General features: G+C 48.2%; 1 protein-coding gene across 1 annotated transcript in view; it reads right to left on the bottom strand.

The window, feature by feature from the left end:
• The window catches only part of eps15 (epidermal growth factor receptor pathway substrate 15), a 26,510-nt gene extending 5,769 nt beyond the window's left edge, over positions 1–20,741 (bottom strand). The window contains exons 1-21 of the mRNA XM_083696034.1: positions 20,705–20,741; positions 16,899–16,940; positions 15,600–15,689; positions 15,200–15,247; positions 14,988–15,083; positions 14,219–14,281; positions 13,894–14,019; positions 12,965–13,024; positions 10,938–11,210; positions 10,420–10,565; positions 9,774–9,930; positions 8,062–8,144; positions 5,307–5,379; positions 3,465–3,626; positions 2,676–2,873; positions 1,891–2,250; positions 1,652–1,726; positions 1,244–1,279; positions 829–955; positions 658–702; positions 1–127 (exon numbers count right to left, since the gene is read on the bottom strand). The exon at positions 1–127 is cut by the window's left edge and continues 259 nt beyond it. Coding sequence (XP_083552160.1) covers positions 1–127; positions 658–702; positions 829–955; positions 1,244–1,279; positions 1,652–1,726; positions 1,891–2,250; positions 2,676–2,873; positions 3,465–3,626; positions 5,307–5,379; positions 8,062–8,144; positions 9,774–9,930; positions 10,420–10,565; positions 10,938–11,210; positions 12,965–13,024; positions 13,894–14,019; positions 14,219–14,281; positions 14,988–15,083; positions 15,200–15,247; positions 15,600–15,689; positions 16,899–16,940; positions 20,705–20,731 — 2,414 coding nt within the window. The 5' untranslated portion in view covers positions 20,732–20,741. The remainder of the gene's footprint in view (positions 128–657; positions 703–828; positions 956–1,243; positions 1,280–1,651; positions 1,727–1,890; positions 2,251–2,675; positions 2,874–3,464; positions 3,627–5,306; positions 5,380–8,061; positions 8,145–9,773; positions 9,931–10,419; positions 10,566–10,937; positions 11,211–12,964; positions 13,025–13,893; positions 14,020–14,218; positions 14,282–14,987; positions 15,084–15,199; positions 15,248–15,599; positions 15,690–16,898; positions 16,941–20,704) is intronic.
• Positions 20,742–20,872: the final 131 nt, after the last annotated feature.

Raw genomic sequence — 20,872 nt, 5'->3', positions numbered from 1 at the left:
TCTGCCTGGCTGGGGGACCCGCTGAAGGGGTCCGCCGAGGGGAAGGGGGAGGAGGAGGAGGTCTGTTTGAAGAAGGAGTCTGCAGCAAACGGGTCTGAGCCTCTGAAGGGGTCTCCTCCGAACGGATCTACTGGGCAGGTTGGACAAATGTTACTGGTATGGTGGACAAACGTTACTGGTATGTTGTATATAAACATTACTGATATGTTGTATATAAATGTTACTGGTATGTTGTATATAAACGTTACTGGTATGTTGTATATAAATGTTACTGGTATGTTGTATATAAACGTTACTGGTATGTTGTATATAAATGTTACTGGTATGTTGTATATAAACATTACTGGTATGTTGTATATAAATGTTACTGGTATGTTGTATATAAACGTTACTGGTATGTTGTATATAAATGTTACTGGTATGTTGTATATAAACATTACTGGTACGGTGGACAAACGTTACTGGTATGTTGTATATAAACGTTACTGGTATGTTGGACAAACGTTACTGGTATGTTGTGTATATATACTTTACTGGTACGGTGGACAAACGTTACTGGTATGTTGGACAAACGTTACTGGTATGTTGTGTATATATACTTTACTGGTATGTTGAATATATACATTCAAGACTCCAGTTGACAATATCTAAACTCACCGGATACATCTGCTTTCCCGAACGGATCGTCTTTAAAGGGATCATCTGCAAGGACAGCAATACAAACAATCAGTCCTCATCACACCCAGCTTCTTCTTCACAGGCTAGTCAAGTTTGAAACGCCCCCAGACGGCATCGTGGTGCTATTGGAAGGTTGAAGGAGGGACTTACGGTCAGTGAAGGGGTCTGACTCGAAGAAGTCCATCCCTGGTAGCGTGGGTGGGCTGGTTGTGGGGGGACTGGTGGCTGGGGGTAGAGTAGGAGGGCTGGTTTGGGGGGGCAGTGTTGGGGGGCTCATCTGGGGGGGCAGGGCGGGGGGGCTAGTCGTGGGGGGCAGAGGAGATGGAGTAGATTGGCGGGGGAGTGGAGAGGGAGCGAACTGGGGGGGCAGGGGAGAGGGAGCGAACTGGGGGGGCAGGGGAGATGGGGCAGGGAGGGGAGGCAGGGAGGGGGGGCTAGTCGTAGGGGGCAAAGGAGAGGGAGTAGATTGGCGGGGGAGTGGAGAGGGAGCGAACTGGGGGGGGAGGGGAGAGGGAGCGAACTGCGGGGGCAGAGGAGATGGGGCAGAGTGGAGGGGCTCCGGTACCTCTGGTCTCCTTTCTGGCTCTGGAGACTCCACCTGCTGGTGGAGTCATACATTACAACTTTATTAATACATTACATTACATTACAACTTTATTAGACAGACAGAGACAGTCCCATGACTAATGTGGTGCCTCTCTAAGTTTATGTTCCTCAACTCCAGTCCCGGGGGCTCCTCTAAGATGAGTCAGGTGTGTTAGTGCTGGGCAGGAACAAAAGCATGCATACCTTGGGTGTGCTAGCTTTAGGCTAAGGCTAGGCGATGGGACCGTACCTTAGGTGTGCTAGCTTTAGGCTAAGGCTAGGCGGTGGGACCATACCTTAGGTGTGCTAGCTTTAGGCTAAGGCTAGGCGGTGGGACCGTACCTTAGGTGTGCTAGCTTTAGGCTAAGGCTAGGCGGTGGGACCATACCTTAGGTGTGCTAGCTTTAGGAGAGTCCTCCCCCTCCTCTGCCGCCTCTGATTCAGCTGTAGGACTACAGTGTTCCTGGGGAGAGAAGGACATTCCCTTCAGATGACGCCATGACTGAATACACAGTAAGCACTGTTCAAATTAACTAGTCTGCAGCATGTCATTTAGCTAACCAATGAGTGTGTTTCAAGGCGTATTGATGACGAAGAAGATGTATCTGAGACAACGGTGTGTATTACCCTGGCAGGGCTGTCCTGAGGCCAGGCGACAGCAGAGAGGCTGCTATAGAGGTCTTCAAAGGCATCTGGCTTGAACTGTTGCTCTTCTGAGGTCTTAGTCCTCTCCTCCTTCTCTTCCTCCTCTTCCTCCTCCTCCTCCTCTTCTTGTTCAGTGTGTTCCTCATGTGACTGCTCAGGTGTAGCCTGCTCATCTCTCTGCTCCCTGGCCTCCTGGCGCTGGTGTTCCTCCTGGTGCAGCTCCTCCACAGGGCCCGCAGAGCCGTTGACCAGTGCAGGCTCATCCTCCAGGTGTCTCTTCCAGCTGAGCTGAGCTGTCACCGCCCTCTCCTCCAACTGCAGATCATTCAGCTTCTGTTGTACCTAGAACAGAGAGAAGGAGAGGGAGGGAGGGGGTGGAGAGAGAGATGAGATTTTTTTTTTCCATTTTTCCTAAACCAGGAAGTGATTGAGAAATCTCTTCCATAATGGTTGACCTGGGAGAAGGAAGAGCTACACTAACCTGGGTGACCTGGGAGAAGGAGGAGGAGGAGGAGGTGCTACGCTAACCTGGTTGACCTGGGAGAAGGAGGTGGAAGAGGAGGAGGAGGAGGAGGAGGTTCTACACTAACCTGGTTGACCTGGGAGAAGGAGGTGGAAGAGGAGGAGGAGGAGGTGGAGGAGGAGGTTCTACACTAACCTGGTTGACCTGGGAGAAGGAGGTGGAAGAGGAGGAGGAGGTGGAGGAGGAGATGCTACGCTAACCTGGTTGACCTGGTAGAAGGAGGAGGAGGAGGTGCTACACTAACCTGGTTGACCTGAGAGAAGGAGGTGTGTACAGACTCCTGTAGCGGGGAGAGCTGTTCCCTGGCAGCCTGGACCTTCTCCTCTAGGCGCAGCGTCTCCTCCTGCAGCCTCAGGAGCTCCTCCCTGGCATGGATCAGCTGCTCCTCGTATTGGCCTATCTGCTGCTCCTGCTCCGCATGCTCCACCTGCAGCGACGAGATCTACGCAGACGCAGACACAGACAGACAGACAGACAGACGCAGACACACAGACGCAAACACAGACAGACAGACGCAGACACACACGGACGCAGACACAGACAGACAGACAGACGCAGACACACAGACGCAAACACAGACAGACAGACGCAGACACACACGGACGCAGACACAGACAGACAGAGACGCAGACACAGACAGACAGACACAGACACAGACAGACAGATGCAGACGCAGACACACACGGATGCAGACGCAGACACAGACAGACGCAGACACACACAGACGCAGACGCAGACACAGACGCAGACACGAACACACGGACAAGACAGCATAGAAACAGCCACATGTGAGGAAGGGGGTTCACTGACCAGTCGTCCAATGTATGTTTGACATGAATACTCTGAATGCTCCTCTCTGAGCTCCAGTCACACGTGTTACCACTCCTCATTCCATTCCATGCATTACAATGAGCCTGTCCTCCGATTTCTACCTCCACCAGCCTGGTTTAGAGTTAGGGTTAAGTAAGTACCCCAGGTGTTCCTCAAGAGAGGGTTAGGGTTAGTTAATCTGGACTAGAAGGTTTAGTCTCACTAGCTGGTTCTCCTGGGAGCACTGCAGGCGGATGTGGCTCAGCTGTTCCTCCAGAGAGCTCTTCTGGTGGTCCAGCTCCTCCAGAACATCCTGGACCTCCTGGCGCTGGGACTGCAGGCGCTGCAGCGAGCCACCCTCTTTCTGGACCTCATCCTGCAGGTCCTGGGTGGGGCGAAGGGAGGGAGGGAGGGAGGAGAAGGGGGAAGGAGGAGAGGGGAGAGAGGGAGGGAGGGAGGAGAGGGGAGAGAGAGGGGAGAGGAGGGGGGAGGGAGAAAGAGGGGGGAGGGTGGGGAGGATGGAGGGAGAAGGGAGAAAGGGAGGAGGGAAAGAGAGGGAGGACAAGGGAGGGAGGGAGAGAGGCATCATGATTTTAATTTGTATCTACAAAACATTGTACACAAGCTGAATAGAGGTACAACTGACAGAGAGAACAGAAGAGGTGGATGATAGGGAGGAGAGAGAGAGAACAGAGAGCAGAGAGCGCAGGGAAGGATGAGTCAGTCCATCACTCCAGCCAGGACACGGTGACGTGGATTAATAGCCACACCGGTTGGCCTTGAAGACACACTCCACTGCACCAGGAGAGGCACTACATCAACTAGAGGTTCCCCTGAGAGACATCCACACTCACTTATGGTCTATACACAGGCCTCAAGAAGAGTGTGTGTGTGAGTGTGTGTGTGAGTGAGTGATTGTGTGTGTGTGGGAGGGAGCGTGTGTGCGTGTGTGTGTGTGTGTGGGTGTATGCATGAGTAGGTGTGTGTTGAATGTGAGGTTCCTGTATGTGATATCACATCATCATTAATACTGTTCATAATCACTCTTGGACTCAGTGTTGACATCATTCTAACTATTGATAAACCCACAGGCGTCATGTAGAGCTAATGTCTGAACAGCTAGCCAATGAGAGGCTCAGACACCCACTGAACAGCTCAGATAGCCAATCACGGGCTCAGACACCTACTGAACAGCTTAGCTAGCCAATCACGGGCTCAGACACCCACTGAACAGCTCAGCTAGCCAATCATAGGATCAGACCCCTACTGAACAACTCAGCTAGCCAATCACGGGCTCAGACCCCTACTGAACAGCTCAGCTAGCCAATCATAGGATCAGACCCCTACTGAACAACTCAGCTAGCCAATGACGGGCTCAGACCCCTACTGAACATCCCAGCTAGCCAATGACAGGCTCAGACCCCTACTGAACTGCCCAGCTAGCCAATGACGGGCTCAGACCCCTACTGAACATCCCAGCTAGCCAATGACAGGCTCAGACTCCTACTGAACATCCCAGCTAGCCAATGACAGGCTCAGACCCCTACCGAACTGCCCAGCTAGCCAATGAGAGCTAAAGTAGCTGAGCAAAGAGCAGTCTCTCACATGACCAGAGGAGACTTGACCACTATATGGTTTAAACCACTGGTAACACAACTAGCTGGCCACATGCTTAGATCAGCTTCAGCTTGAACAAACATCAAGCTTAGATCAATTAAAGCAATCAATACCTATCTCATGAACATCATAACACACACACAGACACACATACAAGGGGACATGATTGTTTGCCCTGTGTCTCAGCTTGAGGTGAACAGCCAAACAGAAACAGACTCCCTCAAACTAAACAACAGCCACTTGAGAGACGGAAACGGAGAGAGAGAGAAAAAAACCACAAACAGTGAGACAGACAGAGTGAGAGAGAAAGAGAGAGACGGAGACACAGAGAGAGAGAGAGAGAAAAACAGAGAGAGAGAGAGAGAAAGAGAGTGAGAGAGAGAGGGAGAGAGAGAGAGAGAGAAAGAGAGAGAGAGAGAGGACTAAGTAGAGGAGGTAGAGGTCTTACCTGGACTTCGCTGGTGCGTTCTCTGATGTTCTCCTCCTTGTCCTTGATCTCCTGCTCCACAGAGCTCTTCTCCCTGGTCGACCAGCACAGCAGACACGAGTACTTAATCACCGTGGAGACGGAGGGGACCCCCAGCCCCAGCCAGCCCCCCACACCTCCGTTAGCCCCTAGTCTGCCTATGACCCCCCCACCTCCTCCACCCCCGGCCTCGGACAATAGCTCCTCTCCCTGCAACACCATCTTGTAGGCAGACCTGTGTGTGTGTGTGAGTGTGAGTGTGTTTAGGCAGACTGGAGGACAGAGAGAGAGAGAGAGAGAGAGAGGGAGAGAATAAAGAGAGAAAGGAGGAGAGGCAGATGGCAGCCTGGAGGATGTGTCAGTGATGCAGCAGAGAGAGAAAATGATGAGACAGAGGGAGGGAGGTGAGCCAAGCTCTAAACCTGATATAATTTGTTTTCCCTGTCTCTTCATCCTCCCCTCCCTTTCCTGCACGGCCTGATAACGAGGTTAGGGGAGGGAGGAGGGAGGAGGGGAGAGGGGAAGGAGGAGGAGGGGACGAGGAAGCGATGAATGGAACATGTACACATGAGGCGGGGCCTTTGGATAGAAAGCTTGCTCTCGCAAGCCCAAACGTTTCCCCTGAATCTACACAAGCTAACAACCACATCAAGTCCCAATCCACCACACAGTGAAGCCTGAAAGCCAGAATCACTGCATATATTCATGAATGTCAACAATGACTGAACAAAATATCCAGGAGGTCTATTTTGTTTTTTTTACCCCAAGTGAAAAACAAAAGATTACCTTTTCAGTTCCTCATCTATAAAAGCTCTCACACATCCTGAGCTAACCACTGGTTCCTCGAATGAAACCTAATGTTATAACTGTAAAATCCTGATATGTAGAGACACAGAAAATGAAACATTCATGGCAATTCTCCACTGTTAATTATACAAATGTTTAACTGTCCAAACAGACGGCAAAAAACGACAGACGGAAAATAAAACATGTCGATTTAATTTCAAAACATTAAGCCTTAGAATCGGAGGCAAGCATATTAACTAAATAGTTATACACCCAGTTAACAGTGTGGTACGTTAGCTGACATTGACAGAGACACAGGAACAGTGGAGGGATGAGCTGCAGGGGAGACTGAGTGAGTGATCTTGAGTCAGAAGGACGTCTATAACAGGGGAGGTTGGTGGAGGCTGAAATTGGAGGTCGGGCTCATTGTAATGCATTCCTCATCCCATTCCATGCATTGCAATGAGCCCGTCCTCCGATTTCTACGTCCACTAGCCTCCCACTGGTCTATAACTATCTCTTTATACGCCTTGGTTAGCAACAACTCTGAAAAGACATCTAAAAGCTGCTCTGAAACAGCAGGCTTATATTTAGATCCAGACAAGAACCCTCGAAGCACTTATGCTTCAGTACCTATATTTAGAACCATCTGTTCTGTAGGGAACCTTGAACACATCGTAACATCTCTCAGACCATCAGAACAGAACATCTCTCAGACCATCAGAACAGAACATCTCTCAGACCATCAGAACAGAACATCTCTCAGACCATCAGAACAGAACATCTCTCAGACCATCAGAACAGAACATCTCTCAGACCATCAGAACAGAACATCTCTCAGACCATCAGAACAGAACATCTCTCAGACCATCAGAACAGAACATCTCTCAGACCATCAGAACAGAACATCTCTCAGACCATCAGAACAGAACATCTCTCAGACCATCAGAACAGAACATCTCTCAGACCATCAGAACAGAACATCTCTCAGACCATCAGAACAGAACATCTCTCAGACCATCAGAACAGAACATCTCTCAGACCATCAGAACAGAACATCTCTCAGACCATCAGAACAGAACATCTCTCAGACCATCAGACCATTACATCACTAGAGATGGTTTCTACATTTATGACTCAATAACTTCCTCTTGGCCTCCGTGGACCTCCCCCTCCAGGCCCCCTCCATCCCCCGGACCTCCCTCAAGGCCTCCTTTTGTCCTTCCCCACCCCTCCATCTCCCCTCCCTCCGCCCCCTTACACCAGGCCTCCCTCCTTCCCCACTAGCCCCAGCTTGCTTACCTGCCCTCAAAGCCAGCGGGTCGTCGTGGCGACTTGAAGCAACCACACACGATGCGCTTCATAATCACAACTTGCTGACCTCAAGCCTCAGTCTAGAGTTAAACCCTGTCTCTCCTCTCCTCTCTGAACAGTCACTGAGGAAGAACTCTGAACGACTTTCTCACTTCTCTCTCTCTGTTTCAACAAAAGGGAAGTTACCGACCAACTATACAACTACTCTCCTCCCATCTCTTTCTCTTTTTCTCTCTCTCCCTCCTCAAGCTGCTGTGTGTGTGTGTGTGTGTGTGTGTGTGTGTGTGTGTGTGTGTGTGTGTGTGTGTGTATGTGTGTGTGTGTGGCAGCACTGGGACGTCTAAGGGGATGTACATGTTCTGTAGTGTGTCCACCTCTCCTCAGGCCTTTCCTCCTTGTGTACTAATGAGTTATGTTGCCAGTCCTCCAGATGACACGATGGAGGAGCATCCCTCCTTCCTCCTCTTCCTCCTCTCTACCTTCCTCCTCTCCTCCTTCCCTCCTACACCCTCTCCCCCTCCATCTGCTATTTCACACAGTATGTGTGTGTGTCTCCCTCTCCATCTGGTATCTCAGTACACAGTAAACACCCCTCAGTGTGTGTGTGTGTGTGTGTGTGTGTGTGTGTGTAACTCACCTCTGCAGGTCCACAATCTCATTGCTGAGTGAGTCCAGCTCCTTGATGGCAGAGAAGTCTGCTGCCAGGTTCACAAGGTTGTTCTGGTGGTGTGGGGAGAGGGACCATGTAGAGACAGAGAGCTACGTTAATGATGTGACTACACCAGCCATACAACAGTACACATACAGTATACACACACACAAAATAAATATATACACACACACACACACATATATATATATGTATATGTGTGTGTATATATATATATATATATATATATATATATATATATATATATATATATATATATATATATATATATATATATTTAATTGATCTAAGCTTGATGTTTGTTCAAGCTGAAGCTGATCTAAGCATGTGGCCAGCTAGCTGTGTTACCAGTGGTTTAAACCATATAGTGGTCAAGTCTCCTCTGGTCATGTGAGAGACTGCTCTTTGCTCAGCGACTTTGAACATGGCATGGTTTGTTAGTGCCAGACGGGCTGGTCTGAGTATTTCAGAAACTGCTGATCTACTGGGATTTTCACGCACAACCATCTCTAGGGTTTACAGAAAATGGTCAGAAAAAGAGAAAATATCCAGTGAGCGGCAGTTCTCTGGGCAAAAATGCCTTGTTGATGCCAGAGGTCAGAGGAGAATGGCCAGACTGGTTCGAGATGATAGAAAGGCAACAGTAACTCAAATAACCACTAGTTACAACCAAGGTATGCAGAAGACCATCTCTGAATGCACAACACGTTGAACCTTGAAGCAGATGGGCTACAGAAGGGGGTCCAACCCAGTAATAGCAAGGTGTACCTAATAAAGTGGCCAGTGAGTGTGTATATATGTGTGTGTGTGTGTATATATATATATATACACATACATACATACATACATACATACATACACACACACACACACACACACACACAGATCAATGCGATGGCTGACAGCACGATGTGACCTAGAATTGATCCAGCCTCCAGCTGACAGAGTCATCACTGTGACCTGGGAGATCAAAGTCATTGTGTGGAACATGGGGGAGGAGCCTACATGAGTCCCACATGATGATGGGAGATTAGTTGGTTAGAAACACCAGAAGAATAAACAGACTGGATGAGACACACAACTATACACACATGGAGACTACTATACTGGGGAGAGGAGGGGGAGGGACGGGGGGGAGGAGGGAAGGGGAGAGGAGAGGGGAGAGGAGAGGAGGAAAGAGGAAAAGAGGAAAGGAGAGGAGAGGAAGAGAGGAGATGAACTAGCACTAAGGAGTCTCTCCAGCTAGAGGGAGATCCCACCTTGTGTACCATGCATGAGTCAAGAAGGAGAACGCAAAGAGACACACAGCAGCATGCTAGAAACACACACACACACACACACACACACACACACACACACACACACACACACACACACACACACACACACACACAGAAAGTAAAGTATTAGTAAAACATATTTAAATAGCAGCAGCATCAAAATCCAAACCTCCAGGACTTCTTTATCGAAATACACGTGATTCAAACAGAACAATTAAAAAGGTCCTGATTTGAGTCTACTTCTGCCTGAAAAAGTTCAATGAAAAAGATTCCATTGAAAGTGCTTTTCAGTCCAGGACTAGGCGTAAACTGTATCTAGGGGAACCAGCAGCCCATTTGTGATGATTTGAGTTCTAAACAGAGCATGAGACGGAGCCGTGCGATTGGCCGGAGCCTCACCTGTTTGGCTGTCAGTCTGTCGGAGGGAGGGATCATGTCAGGTGCCAGGTTCTGGGGCGGGTCCACTCCTTTGGCCAGCTTCTGGTTGATCAGGTGCAGCGCCAGAGCAAACTGTTCCCTGGTCAGCTTCCCCACGTCCCCGATGTCACACAGCTCCCTGGGAGAGAGAGGGACACACGCACACACAGGGCACACACAGGGCACACACACACCCACACGAGGCAGGCACACAGACACACACACACAATTACATAAGAGGCCAATAATTTACACCTCAGGCTATGAGCATATTGACAACCACGCTGCAATACAGTAAACACGTTTCTTTTACAAGAGACTATAAAACGTTTCACCATCCAGTCATGTTTGTAATACGCAAGTGAAGGCATATCCACCGTTCTCATATGCTCCGAGACATAGATTACCTTCTAACACCTTATATGGCATTTTCATCACTCACATATAATTCAAGACAACACGTGTACATGTTAATCAGTGGAGGCTGGTGGAGGTAGAAATCGGAGTACTGGGCTCATTGTAATGCATGGAATGGAATGAGGAATGGGATCAGACACGCATGCATTACAATGAGCCTGTCCTCCGATTTCTACCTCCACCAGCCTCCACTGGTCTTAGTGTGTCGTACCAGATGCGTGCCAGGGTGGCGGAGGGCAGGCCGGTCTTTAGGAAGATGTCTCGGACCTCGGGTCCCGACACCAGGCCGTCCATGTCACTGTCTGTCTTAGCAAACACATCGTCATACTTGGCCTTGTCTGCCGGAGACACCACCCACTGGGGGGAGAGAGAGAGAGAGAGAGAGTAGGAAAGAGAGGGAAGGAGAGAGAGAGGGAGAGAGAGAGAGAAAGAGAGAGAGGAGACGGAGAGATAGAGGGGAGGGGGGAAGAGAGAGAGAAAAAGGGTGAGGGGAGGGGGGAGAGAGAGAGGGAGAGAGAGACTGATAAGGTTAGGACTGAGTGATTGATTGATTGATTGATTGATATGGAAATTAGGTCTTGCTACTCTATTGCTACTCTATTACCAGAAAGCTGGTAATTTTACTGTATAAGCTGATACACCAGATTAGCGTGTTGGGCATAATGTATGAAAAGCACTTCATAAATAAATGCATCATCATCATCATCATCATCATCATGTGTTACTCACCGGGGTGGGGGCTGGGGCAGTGGCCGGGGCCGGGGCCGGGGCGGGGGCGGGGGCAGGGGCAGGGGCAGGGGCAGGTTTGGGGGGCAGGGATTTGGAGCTGGAGTGGGAGGAGCGTCGAGCTGTGAGGGAGGGGGGCGATGGTAGGAGGGGCATCACTGGAGACACCACGGGGGGCACGGAGGGCTTTTTCCTCTTGGAGGGGGGCACCAGGGGGGCGGGCAGAGACATGGGCACAGGCTCCCCTTCCAGAGCTCTGTAGACCAAGTACATGGCCTGGAGGACACACACACACACACACACACACACACACACACACACACACACACACACACACACACACACACACACACACACACACACACACACACACACACACACACACACACACACACACACACAAATATTAGATCATGATAAAACTATTTAACAAGTAAACAACAACAGAATAACTAATGGACTACCTTGTCCATGTGAACAGTATCTCAGGGTTTACCACCTACAAGTGGTAAAGACAGAACATTACTGGCTCAAATACTGACTCTTTCTTCTGTTGTAAAACAATACTACACCACAAGAATCTCTTTCTCTCTCACTCTCTCCTTCTCTAAGGTTTCACTTACCTTTCTGTCATAACACTGCTTAAACCGCATCTCTTTCATTGCCACATCTGGTTATAACAATGTTGACACCATCTACAGTACCAGTCAAAAGTTTGGACACAAACTTGCCAAGAGTGTGCAAAGCTGTCATCAAAGCAAAAGGTGGCTACTTGGAAGAATCTAAAAAATAAAACATATTCCGGTTTGTTTAACACTTTTTTGTTTACTACATAATTCCATATGTGTTCCTTCATAGTTTTGATGTCTTCAATATTAATCTACAATGTAACAAATAATAAAAATAAAGAAAAACCATTGAATGAGAAGGTGTGTCCAAACTTTTTGACTGGTACTGTATACACAATCACTGAACACTTTATTAGGAACACTATACTAATACTGGGTCGGGCCTCCCTTTGCTCTCAAAACAGCCTCACTTCTTTGTGGCATTGATTCCACAAGATGTTGGAAACATTCTTTTGAGATTCTGGTCCATGATGACATGATTGCATCATGCAATTCCTGCAGAATTCAGGTGCACTTTCAAACTGTGAATCTCCCGTTGTACCACATCCCAAAGATGTTCTATTGGATTCAGATCCGGTGACTGGGAAGGCCACTGAAGAACACTGAACTCATTGTCATGTTCATGAAACAAGTTTGAGACGACTTTTGCTTTGTGACATGGTGCATTATCATGCTGGAAGTAGCCATTAGAAGATGGGTAAATTGTGGCCATGAAGAAATGCACATGGTCAGCAACAATACTCAGATAGGCTGTGGCATTCAAGCGATGATTGATTGGTATTAACGGGCCCAAAGTGTGCCAAGAAAACATTACACCATTACACCACCTCCACCATGAGAAGGTGTACAGGTGTTCCTAATAAAGTGCTCAGTGAGTGTATATAGACCACTGTTCTGTCTCTGTGGTTATATAAGAGAAGCACATTCTAGTCTAGAACTCACAGCTGAGGCTACATTTTATAAAATTATATTATTATGATTATTATATTACATATACTGTAATATTAGATCATGTTATGATAATCAATAATATAAAACCTCACCTTAGTCATAACACTACTACATTTCAGACCTGCTCACACCTAACCGTTTCTAACAGCTGGTCATTATACAAGTACATGTGTTGATTCAGCGTGAGAACGTTGTTTATCAAATACAGACCGTCCTTCCTCCCCGAGGCTATTAGAGGATCACTGTCCTTCATACAAATCAAGGCTACAGGCACCTTGAAACCACGAGCACATCAGCGCAAACTAACATTGACGAGATCATAAACACAAGCAGGAGGCGGCTTTCAAGACCAGCCCCTCGAGGGGAAGCTAATCAGAAACACGGAGATTCTACTACTGTGTGAATCTCTTCCTCCCGTCTCTCCACTGGAGTGATTGGTGTGTTACTCACCACAGCAAACTCATCTCTGTCCAGCATGCCATCTCTGTCCAGGTCACTCAGCTCCCATACCTGTAAGACAGACAGACAGAGGGAGGGAGGGAGGGACAGACAGACAGACAGATAGAGGGAGGGAGGGACAGACAGAGGGAGGGAGGGAGGGACAGACAGAGGGAGGGAGGGACAGACAGACAGAGGGAGGGACAGACAGAGGGACAGACAGACAGAGGGAGGGAGGGACAGAGGGACAGACAGACAGAGGGAGGGACAGACAGAAGGACAGACAGATAGAGGGAGGGAGGGACAGACAGAGGGAGGGACAGACAGACAAATGAAGGGACAGACAGAAGGACAGACAGACAGAAGGACAGACAGAAGGACAGACAGATGGAGAGAGACAGAGAGGCACAGAGACACAGAGACAAACACAAGAGTTCAGTAAAACTACAATCAGAAGTAGCAATATAACAGACATCCAAAATTACCCTGAACTCACATGATCAGTTCCAAACCTCTGCTCAGTACCACAGAACCAGCCCAGTCCTGGTCTACAGGTCCATATTAGACCCCTACCAACAGAACAAGTCCTGGTCTACAGGTCCATATCAGACCCCTACCAATCGTCTCATAAAATCAGTCAGATTGGGGAGAGCACTGGGACAGTTCTGACACAAGAACACCCCCCAGTGGACATCAATGACATTACTCTGTGACTAACTAGTCTGATCCTGACCAGAGGAAAATCAGTGTGGTCCAAGGCCAGTTTCTACCCCAGAGGAGGCTGGTGGAGGTAGACATCGGAGGACGGGCTCATTGTGATGCATGGAATGGAATTAGGATTGATACCATTCCCCATTCCATTGCATGCATTACAATGAGCCCGTCCTCCGATTCCTACCTCCACCAGCCTCCCCTAACCTCTAATCCCATGGCAGCCTCACCCTGCCCAGGACATCCACTGGTAGTTTGGAGTTGAGCAGCACTGGTTTGACCTTCTCTCCTGAGAGTCTCTCTCCTACGGGGGACAGGCTGTCAAAGATGGCGTCAAACTTCAGCTTCTCCTCCGTCTAGGGAAGATGAGAGGATGAGAAGAGGAGGATTCATCATCTCTGGTTCTGATTAGCAGTCGTTGGTGTCCCGAGTTAGCAGTGTCCCCCCCTAAACATCACAGTGCATGACTGACAGCAGTGGAGGCTGGTGGGCTGACGGGCTCGTCCTCCGATTTCTACCGCCACCAGTCTCCCCTGACTGACAGATTGCTCTCACCTTGACCACCCACGGGCTTTCTATGGCCATGCCCCCTGGTAGTTGTGGACTGCTCGTATCATGCTGACGAGAGAAGAAGAGATGCATTAATAACCAATACAGGTACAACTATCAGCATTAAAGGTCCAGTATGTAGATTTTAGCTTTTAGCTTTAAAATAGTGTTAAATAGCCATGACAAGTCTGTCGCCATTAAGGAATGAGATCACATGATGAAGGGCGTTCAGTGAGGAGTGCTGTATTGGTCCAAACAAAGCGTTTTCTAAAATTTGGTGTCGGGTACGACACTGGCCTTTACGCGGCTATTTCACGTTGGGTTTGCTTACAAGGCAAATAAAAAAAAACATAGCATACGCACGTTTTCAAATTTCCAATGTGCCCAGCAGGGGCAGCACCACCCAAAACTGTGTGATGGACCTTAAAGTCCACACACACACCAAACATCTTATTACTGAGAAGACCTGAGAAGGAGTGAAAGATTGTATCTCCCGCTGTAGATCTTGACTGTCCCTCCTAAAGATGTCATCCCCACTACCCCTCTGTACAGTTCCTCTACTGTTATTAAAAAAAAGAATCCTTCCTTCTTCTAGCATTGTGGCTGCCAAGGGCACCTGGTCCTAGCATAGATTTGTTTTTCTTATGATGACTGATGTATAGATGATTCACTTACTTTCGACAAATGGATAAAAGCGTCTGCTAAATGTCCAAAAATGTAAATGTCAAAAACGCAAATGTGTTGACGAAGGTTGTGACAGTTGAACTGAACTCACAAACTTGGGGGGAGGAACCGCCAAGTGGAGGCTCTTGAGCGCCACCTCCAGGCCATTCTGTGCACAGGCCACCAGCTGGACAGCTATGTAGAATTGCTGATGGTGCAGAGACACAAACAGTGTGTTGTTCAGGTTAATATAACCGTTTAAAGCATAGCAGTAGCATTTGATGACTGAACACGTATGATATTGTGAATCAGAGGGGGGGGTACCTGTTTGTTCAGGCAGCCCTTGCGTTCTGAATCTGCTAAATCCCAGATCTATGAAGACAACAAAGGTTACTCAACTCTTTTGTGTGTGTGTGTTTTTGTGCCTGTGCTTATGTGTGTGTTTTTGTGCCTGTGTGTATGTGTGTGTGCGCACATGTGTGGTTGTGTGTGTGCGCACATGTGTGGTTGTGTGTGTGTGTGTGTGTGCCTGTATGTGTGTGTGTTTGCGTGTGTGTGCATGTTTGCATGCGTGTTTGTTTGTGTAGTTGTGTGTGTGTGCCTGTATGGGTGTGTGTGTGTGTGTGCGTGCATGCGTGTGTGTGTGTGTGTGTGTGTGTGTGTGGGGGGGGGGGGGGGGGGGTTTGCGTGTGTGTGGTTGTGTGTGTGTTAGGGCCCACCCTACCTTGCCCAGGACCAGGTCTGCCAGGCCTGACCTCTTGAGGAAGAGAGCTGCATCTGCTGCTGCCACCCGCCCACTGCCAGACGGGTCCACCTGCACGCACACAGACACAGACACAGACACAGACACAGACACAGACACAGACACAGACACAGACACAGACACGCTGAAGTAACCACCAGATGGTAGAATTCATCATATCAATACAGCATGGATCAAATCTGAAGATGGGAACCATAGAAACAACAACATTCGTCCACCGTGTCCAGTGCTTTCCCTCTCCGAAGAGAAGAGTTGTAACCACTCCTGCAGTTTCACACAGAGACTCTATTCATTCAACGGAGTGTGTGACCTATATGTTTGCGTGTTAACTCAGAGACTTTAGAGACGATTAGAGCCTCAGATCTTCCCTGTGCTGCTGCAGTCTCGCTGGTTCTCTCCAGCCCTCTCTCCCTCCTCGGGCGGCCAGCCTCTCTGACAAGGGGAGCTAAGAGAGCCATCACTAATGCATGAGGAAGCCTCCCCACCACCGCCACCACACAGGAGATCAGAGAGATGGGGGGGTGGGGGTGGGGGGGGCAGAGGAGAGAGAGAGGGAGAGAGAGGGAGAGAGGGAGAGAGGGAGAGAGAGAGAGAGAGAGAGAGAGAGAGAGAGAGAGAAGAGAAGAGAAGAGAAGAGAAGAGAAGAGAAGAGAAGAGAAGAGAAGAGAAGAGAAGAGAAGAGAAGAGAAGAGAGAGAGAGAGAGAGAGAGAGAGAGGAGCCTGAGGACATGTCGACTGTCTGCAGCTATGCGGTTGCTAGCTAATGTTGACTGCAGTTCTGTCAGGTGATGTTGGTTCAGCGTGGCTCTGCAGTTAGCTAATGCTAGATAACCCGGCACAGCATCTCCCATAGCGGTAGATACGCATGTTTGATTCCGTTCCCCATTCCATTCCATGTATTACAATGAGCCCATCCTCTGATCCTCTGCCCTACACACTAGCCCCTACGCCTTACACACTAGCCCCTACACCCTAGACACTAGCCCCTAAGCCCTAGATACCATCCCCTACGCCCTACACACTAGCCCCTACGTCTTACACACTAGCCCCTACACCCTAGACACTAGCCCCTAAGCCCTAGATACCATCCCCTACGCACTACACACTAGCCCCTACGCCTTACACACTAGCCCCTACACCCTAGACACTAGCCCCTACACCCTAGACACTAGCCCTTAAAGCCTCCCCTCTGCATCTGATTATAACCTAGGTATACCAGTACCTGCATTGGTACAATAGCAGAGTTGGCCACAGGCTTACCTGTCGATAGTACTTGTCATAGACGGGGTTTCCACTGGAGAGCTGCAGGGACAGAGAAAACCATGCAATGTCAGATAGATGGATATGAGCAAGAAGGATATGAGCAAGCAACAATAACCTCCTACATCAGCCATAAAAACACATTTTCTCACCATCGATTGATCCCTCTAACAAGCACATCATGTAACACCACAATAATCATTATTCTACAATAAGGTCATGTTGTTAGTCTTTGTCGATATCACTCAAACTGCGAATAACTGCTTAATGGTGTTAGACTTCAAAGTAACAAGGCAGCCAAGGTTGTACAGTAGCCAGGGGAGGCTGGGCGAGGTAGAAATCGGAGGACAGGCTCATTGTAATGCATGGAACGGAATCAGGCATGGTATCAAACACGAGTGATGCCATTGATACCTTTCCTCATTACATTCCATGCATTACCATGGGCCCCTCCTCTGATTTCTACCTCCACCAGCCTCCCCTGGCAGTAGCCTACATCATCACCAACAGACTCCCTAGCTGGGATCCAAAAAGTGTTAGTCTTTTTTTCTTTGTTTTTTAAATATGTTTTTTAGGGCATTTCTGCCTTATTGGGAGATAGTAGAGATTGACAGGAAGGATGGGTGAAAGAGAGGAGGGATGACATGCAGGATATGTCGATGGCCGGAATCGAACCAGGGACCTTGCAATGATATGGTATGCGCCTTAGTGTGCTACGCCACTGAGCGCCCCCACAAGCATTAGTCTGACTGAAGGCCAAGGCTATAGTCCACCGGCCAGACAGCTGCCAATGACCAAGGCTAACATACCTCAGACAGAAGAGACAAACGCACTACAATCAATACGTCTACTCTGAGCATTCATCTCTTGCTATACAAGACAACACTTTGTAATGCCAGTCAATAGGTCAAGATCCATAGGCTATCAGTGAATGTGTACTTAAGAACTGAATGTGTACTTAAGAACTGTCTGCCAAAGGTACGTCTGTTTCAATGCATGCAAATGAAAGGACGAAGTGAACTGGGCCAAAATCAAATCATTCATGGCAAGTGAATCAAACAACAGTCAACACAACAACTGGAACAGGACAAAACCACAGCAAAGATGGCAGATATTAGCCTGGTTAGTCTGCCTAGAGACAGTGAGACCCTAGATGCTCCCATGTTCCCTGCTAATGCCCTACAGTACACACAACCTCTGTGATGTCATCATGTAGGCCGAGCCTATAATGTGGCCTATAATGGCGGACAAGGGGAGGCGGATGTTTTTCTGCTGTTTCAGAAAATAGAATCACATGGTTAGATTTCACTTCCTGAAAAAAGGTACTGTGTGTGGTTGGTACACCACAAATATATACAAGAAGTGGTCTGGTCTCATGTAGGCCTAGTCCTATAGGCCACTCGTGTAGGCCTAGTACTATAGATTACTGGTCTCTCTTATTCAAGACTATGATGGAGAGGTCAACTAGTCAGTGAACAGCCCAATAGATTTCTCTATAGGGGTAAACGCTCTTCCTTTACGCAACAATAACTTTTTCCTGACTATTCAAGAAAAGCTGCTGATTATCATCTAAACCAGGGGAGGCTGGTGGAGGTAGAAATCAGAGGACAGGCTCATTGTATTGCATGAAACGGAATGAGTAAAGGTATTTTGATACCATTCCATTTCATGCAGTACAATGAGCCCGTCCTCCGATTTGTACCTCCACCAGCCTCCCCTGATCTAAACCTATTCCAACCTTGGTGACGAAGATTTAGGCCTGTAAGCGAAATGTAGCCTTGGCTTAAAACATTAGAACACGCCTCTCTGAAACCACACTGCTGCCCGTCATCGCCTGATACAGAACGTCAACAGTCAACTCATAATCTGATCACTATTCACACATCTCCCCGTCCCTCCACGCTCTCCACAGTCTTTATCACCAACAATCGTGTGCCTGGGACAGTTGGCCGCCCAAACACTGAGTCACAAAGACTCAGTGTTTGGGCGGCCAACTGTCCCAGGCACAACTGTCCTACAGATCATGAATGCAACTCTTTTAATTGCAAAGCACTGAACGCTCCCAATCGTTCTCTATACAGAAGCAGAGCCGACAGAGCGCTGGCCTGGCAGTAGGTGAGGCCTTCCCTATTCTTTGGTCAATCCCATATCCTTACCCAGCTGCCAAGAAACGCCACCACCACCACCAACACCAACAACAACAACAACAACTAGAGTCTATGACAGCTCAGCGCCCAGTGTGAATACAGGACAACACCATACATGCACGGCAGGGGAGGCTGGTGGCGGTAGAAATCGGAGGACGGGCTCAATCTAATGCACGGAATGGAATGAGGAATGATGTGTTTGGTACCATTCCTGATTCCATTCCATGCATTACAATGAGCCTGTCCTCTGATTTCTGCCTCCACCAGCCATGCATTGGCTGCATGACTCACTGCAAATAAAGGAAAGGGTGAAATCACACAAGGAATCATTCCTAATCACAGACTCAGTGTCAAAACATCAGACAAAAGCGTATGGGATTAACAAGGCCATTAGAAAGCATAGCTAAATCCAGTACAATGTTGATCCTGTCCATAATCTTAAACATTGAATACACACTGATGGCGACATAATTCCCTCAATGGAGTATTTCATCATGTGTATTGCTTCATTAAGCTGGTGTACATGTCCCTACAAGACATCAGAGCCATGCACTTTCTGTTTTATTATGATTCTGCAGGGCATATTCATCTAGTGACAGCCCTCCATTGAGGTGAGGCTCGGATACTAGTATTGTATAAGTACAGTCATGTTTACAATTGCTGAGTGCTGTCAAGCACAGAACTAGGCTTACAGCAGAGTGGTTCAGGTTACAGGTCTAACTTAGGTTACTTTACATAACGGGGTCTGAGTTTCATTAGTCAACGGGACAATAACCAGCCATCTAAATTAAAGCTGTCAAACTAGCTAGAAAGATAGTTTGCCAGTATCGTAGCTCGGACAACGGCGGTGTACTCTTTACTTCCTCTTGTTGCGAAACTATAGGCTGGGTGGATAGCTAGCTAACATTAGCCAGATAAATAGATAGTCAAGCCCTTCTCTGGTTGCCGGTGTAAACTGGCTGTTGCCCCAACACAGACAGTGTTCTTTCGCCAAAGGTCAGACAGGCAGGCAACACATTAACCCAGCCAGTGGCTTTAACCTCACTAATACTCAGCTGAGCTCGCTTATTATTGAACTCACTCATTGTTATAGTGCAAAGAAACACACGGGACGAAACACTGCTACAGTGTTACACTGTAATTAGCTATTACAGACAACACTATCTGTAATAGCTGACAGGCGGACAACAACAACACAACACAACACACGCATGCATGCATTGCCATTGGGGGAAACACAGCAAAAAGGCACTTTTTCTCTGATCGAGAGCACCTCTTCTTCAAGTTGAAGATGCGAGCAGCTAGCTAAACGGTTAGCTAGTGGTAGAGTAAAAATGACCCGATAATGCAATCAAAAGGAACACACAAAGTAGAAAAAGTTTAAGTTACTCAACCATTCCACAATTGACACAAACTCGCAGCTAGCTCGCTAGCTTTATGTAGCTAGCTACGCCCTTACGCAGTCCCCAAAGAGATTAGACAGAAACTTTTCCCAGTCAAAGCTCTGGACACAACTTCCAAAAAGAGAGAAAGTGACCGTCGCCCGCAACCGTTTTAATCTGTCAAAATTCAACAACGGTCCTCAAATTCATGTGCATTACAGAGCGAACACACGTAAACATTGCTCGACGTTAGATTAGAGTTTAGAGTCAGGGTTACCTGTGTCAGGGAGAGACTGGCAGCCATAGTGTTTCTGTTCCCACTACTTCATTCTGCGTAACGTAGCGATAGGCATATAGGGGAGGCTTGAAAACACGGAACTGGAGTTCCTGGACTGGGATACGACTGTCTGCACTGCAGCTCGCCGATGTTATACGCATACACGAA

The sequence above is a fragment of the Argentina silus genome, assembly GCF_951799395.1.
Source record: "Argentina silus genome assembly, chromosome: X".
Taxonomy (NCBI): domain Eukaryota; kingdom Metazoa; phylum Chordata; class Actinopteri; order Argentiniformes; family Argentinidae; genus Argentina; species Argentina silus.
This window is presented reverse-complemented; position numbering and strand designations above follow the sequence as displayed.